Below are 4,963 nucleotides of genomic sequence, written 5' to 3'. Positions count from 1 at the left end.
CAGGACAACATATCCTTCAATTTCTTTGTGGAATTCACTGTCGGATTTACTACATTGACCTCAGTATCTGAGATATCGACATTTAATGTTTGTATTATGGTTTCTTGCAAGTTTTGGCGTACGAAAACGCCAGCCTCTAAAAATCCAGTAAAATTATTCTCTTTACTGACTAGTGCCTACGAAAACGTAACTATGTTCGACGTGTTTGTGTTCGCACCTTTAGCGACGCAACACGATCAACGGACAAACGCTCCAATCAAACAGCTGATGCATCTGTCAAATACTGATAAGAACATTTCCATAGTTATCGCGTGTTTACAGAATACAAAGTGCAATTGTTTTTGGTTTATTTTAGTTTATTCATCGCTTCATAGCCTTTATTCTTAAGATTACTGTATTTAAGTGGGAAAATGTATACTCATTTGCTGCGGATTGTTTATTCGTTCAGGTAATGAAGTATACAGCTACCATAAATTAAGTAAACACCTTCGTATCCTACACGCCGATTATGTATATAAACATGTGCTTTTTGGGAGTAAACAATTTTCATATCCTCTCTTCCAGAGGTTACAGTACAAAGGCGTCACACAATGTACAAGTACGGCCGATTAACAAAATTCTGATCGCCAATCGTGGTGAGATCGCATGCCGTGTAATACGCACTGCGCGCCGGTTGGGTGTGCGTACGGTTGCTGTATACTCTGATCCAGATGAGCACTCACTACACGCGTCTTTCGCCGATGAGGCATATCGAGTCGGCGAGGCAGCGTCGGCGGCTTCCTATTTGCGCGGCCAACACATTATTGAAATCGCTAAGAAAGCTGCCTGCCAAGCGATACACCCCGGTTATGGGTTTCTCTCCGAATCTGTAGAATTCGCTGAGCTGTGTCAACATGAGAATATTATTTTCATGGGACCACCCAGCACGGCAATACGGGATATGGGCATTAAAAGTACAAGCAAAGCGATTATGGCCGCCGCAGGCGTACCAATCATAAATGGTTATCATGGCGATGATCAGTCTGATGAGCGGTTGCAGACCGAAGCAGAAGAAATTGGGTTTCCATTAATGATCAAGGCAGTACGCGGTGGCGGTGGAAAGGGTATGCGTGTCGCAGACAAAAGGGAAGACTTTTTAACAGCGCTTAATTCGGCGCGAAATGAATCGCAGAAGTCATTTGGCGACAGTTCAGTGCTATTGGAGCGTTATGTGCGCTCGCCACGACACGTAGAGGTTCAAGTGTTTGCCGATCAATATGGCGACGCGGTGTACTTGTGGGAGCGAGATTGCTCTGTGCAGCGGCGTCACCAAAAGATCATTGAAGAAGCGCCGGCGGTAAGTATTTTGCGATACTGTATATACACTATGATCTCTAACATACATTATGTTTCCCTCACAGCCTGGTCTGTCGGAGCAACTGCGTCGCGAATTGGGCGAAGCTGCAGTACGCGCAGCCAAGGCAGTGGGTTACGTTGGTGCTGGTACTGTAGAGTTCATCATGGACAAGGAAGATCTCTCATTCCACTTTATGGAAATGAATACGCGTTTACAGGTGGAGCATCCAATATCGGAAATGATCACTGGCACTGATTTGGTCGAATGGCAAATTCGCATTGCAGCGGGTGAGCGTTTACCGCTGACGCAAGAGGAAATCGGTCGCAAAGGGCATGCATTTGAGGCCCGTATTTACGCAGAAAACCCACGGTAAGTTTAGTAAAAGCTTAGGATTACATTTTTTGAAAATGCTTTCTTTTATCCATAAATCTCAATGCAGCGGTGGATTTCTGCCTGGTGCTGGCCCACTGCGTTACCTAGCGACACCCAACCGAACGAGTTTGTGCGCGTCGAAACAGGAGTACGCGAGGGGGACGAAGTGTCCGTACATTACGATCCAATGATCGCGAAATTAGTTGTTTGGGGCGAGAATCGCACGCAAGCATTGAATAGCTTAATTGCACGACTGCGCGAATATCATGTACGTGGATCCTTATAAAAATAATTGGCCATTTGTTAATTTTACTAATTGCTTACAGATCACCGGTCTGGAAACCAATATCAATTTTCTTATCGATTTGGCTGCACATACAGAATTTCAGAAAGGCAACGTACATACGGGTTTCATTGACCAACACTTCGATACACTCTTTCCTCCCACCGAAATCAAAGATGACAACTATGTAAAGCAGTTGTGGCTCTAGTTCTAAATGAAATGCAAGTTTTTGACAGTAATGCGGACAAAAATGATCCCTTTAAGGCGTCAAAAAATACGCGTTTGAATTTTTCGCTGATAAGGAGTTACAATTTGAAAGCAAACGATAAAGGTATGAGAAGAATGTTGTCATTCGAATTTGTGGTGTAAATGTGCACATATGTTTCTGTGTACATATCGATGGTCCTCTGCAGTAACGAGACAACTCTACTACTACTGAACAGTGGCACATGTTTCTAAGCGTTGTTTTAACCCTAGTAAATCTTTATGACTGAATTAGACAAGGATTAGAGACATATCCCAGTAGATAATTTCAGGAGTTAAAAGCTCTTCCAAAAGGTCTTTCTGAGAGACAAGAGGCCTTCCAGTTTGCGTTCCTTTCCCTTTTGTATGGCGTGGCTTAAACTGAAGGGATTCTGCCTTCGCTACCTTAGTAGTGCTTGCAGAAGGGCTATGGTAGGACGAAATTCAGAAGGCCTTTTGGAGGAGTTTTCCTAAAGCTGCTTTCTATTTCATAAAAATTATACTTCTTTAATATATTTACTTAATGTTAATACCAAATTTGGTTTATTGAATATTAAAATACGTATTAAAATTCCATTGCATTGCTAAATAATATGAACTTTTGCATTCGCTAAAATTGTAAATAAGAAAATCCCTCCTAAGAGGCATGCAGAGAAGCAGTTTTTTAGCCCTTCCTTTTAGAATGGCTTCACTTAAGAAGGCCTACCTAAATTATCTTCAGGGATGCCACAGTCCGATAGTAAGGGGGGTTTTATTTTAGGGTTGTGTCGCTATCCAGAGGACAATCTATATGACATATGTATGTAACTCATTGTAATTATTTTTATTTAAAAAAAAACCAGTTTATAACACAAAAGTTCGTTTTGACGAATCCGCCTTACAAATACAAATCGATGATGGACCATGGAAAAGTGTGAAATCAGAGCGGGTATGGGATGGCGATCGGTTAAAAATCAGGGCAAATATTGACAATAGCATTTCAACATTCAACGCTAACATCGATGGCACAGAAGTTGCAATTTTTTTGGATGTAAGTAAACATTATTGAAATGTGAATAGGATAATTGTGCAGCATTTTTATTTACTTTAGAATGGCAAAGTAAGTTTCGAATTGGTACAGCCGAAATTCTTGAATGCACTCTCCGATGAACATGGCGGTGTTGGTGGCAATAAAATTGTAGCCCCAATGCCAGGTGTCTTAGAGAAAGTGTTGGTAAAGCCTGGCGATAAGGTGCAAAAAGGCGATAGCTTAGCTTTGCTGATAGGTATTTATGCTCCATATATAAACAAAATAGTTATACTTAAATATACATATGTATGTAAATGTTTTCTTGTATAAACTTTTCACAGCAATGAAAATGGAGCATATTCTGAAAGCACCACAGGATGCCACTATCAAATCGATTGGCGGTAAGGAAGGAGAAAATATTGCCAAAGGCGCAGCGGTTATCGTATTTGAAGATGAGGCAGCTAAGTAAATATATTTCAAACAAACCAGTGACGATTGTACCAGAGGATATTGCATTTATATATATACATATGTACATATTTTTTTTTTATATTGTAGATGGTCTGAATTTTGAAACATGTGCATTTATTAGTTGTTAAATAAATTGATTGGAAAAACCAAGCTTGTTTAAATAAAATAGCATGCAAAATATATAATAAAAGATATTAAAAACGGTGATGGTTCAGTATTGAGCATTGAGAAACGTAATTGTTGAAAAAAAATAAGGAGCGAATGCTTGTCCGAGCAACATTCATAAAAGGCTTTTTTCTAATGGCCTTTTTTTTATAAAAGTATAGCACATTATCAGTTTTGCAGAGAAAGTTAAAATTTAGATTACGTAAACTGCGCTTGTTTTGGACACCGTGCACTGCATCAAGGCAAAGCATCAGTATCTTTTACTTCTAACCTCCTATAATTGAGGGAAATGTCTTATTTACGCCAATAAGTTCTAATTCGGCTCTTAACCGCGCTTACGTATATTGAACATTTCCATCAATTATAGCTAAGAGCCATATATGTACATAAATCCACATTTCTAACTTGGTACAAAAATTCAACCAACTTGACCAATTTTCATTACAAACTTTATTCGGTTCTATAGCCCGTTAAGAATTTGGTTAAAATGCCAATTTAAAGACGCTCGAAAACCGCGTTGTTTTTAAATTTTTATTTTGCGATGGTACTAGGCATTTTGTTCCAATAAAAAAATTTTCGATCACACTATATCGATGGCTGAGTGGAAGATCGACCTAGTATCTCGGCAGCCAGTTCGAAAACGCCCTATCTCAGCTTATTTTCAATGTATTTTCGTTTGATATAGGGCGTTTTTGAACCGAATTCTGAGAGAGGGTGTTTTTCAATAAAGTTCTGAAATAAGGCGTTTTTCAATCAAATTCTGAAGTAGGGCGTTCTTGAAAAGTTTTTTCAGCGTGATTTTCTAACGTCTTTAAACTACATAGAATTTAAGGGGCTATAAAAGTTTTTGAATTTTCATAAGTTTTGTACAAAGTTTAAAATGTGGATTTATTTGGTGTTTGTTATATAATGTGCTAGAATTTTATAAAAAAAATTAAATATTTAACATTAAATAGGTATGTATAGTAACTTCTCCAGTAAGACATTGCAGAGAGAGCGTAAAAGCAAAATAGAGCGTAAAATTGAGAAGAAGAGAAAACTAGCACAGAAAGTTAGTGAACACGAAACTAGCAAAAACTTGCAA

The 4,963-nt window shown here is 38.8% G+C and overlaps 1 protein-coding gene across 1 annotated transcript; it reads left to right on the top strand.

Moving 5' to 3' along the window:
* Nucleotides 1-304: 304 nt before the first annotated feature.
* Nucleotides 305-3,905, top strand: LOC108378963 (methylcrotonoyl-CoA carboxylase subunit alpha, mitochondrial-like). The gene is given in 10 exon segments (XM_017635273.1): nucleotides 305-448; nucleotides 565-1,336; nucleotides 1,401-1,705; nucleotides 1,776-1,822; nucleotides 1,825-1,976; nucleotides 2,035-2,167; nucleotides 2,170-2,322; nucleotides 3,077-3,264; nucleotides 3,325-3,499; nucleotides 3,585-3,905. Coding segments are annotated over 10 exon segments (2,091 nt in total). The 5' UTR covers nucleotides 305-410; the 3' UTR covers nucleotides 3,713-3,905.
* Nucleotides 3,906-4,963: the final 1,058 nt, after the last annotated feature.

The sequence above is a fragment of the Rhagoletis zephyria genome, unplaced genomic scaffold (genome assembly GCF_001687245.7).
Source record: "Rhagoletis zephyria isolate East Lansing unplaced genomic scaffold, Rhagoletis_zephyria_1.1 Rzeph_scaffold_15325, whole genome shotgun sequence".
In the NCBI taxonomy this organism is placed as follows: Eukaryota; Metazoa; Arthropoda; class Insecta; order Diptera; family Tephritidae; genus Rhagoletis; species Rhagoletis zephyria.
This window is presented reverse-complemented; position numbering and strand designations above follow the sequence as displayed.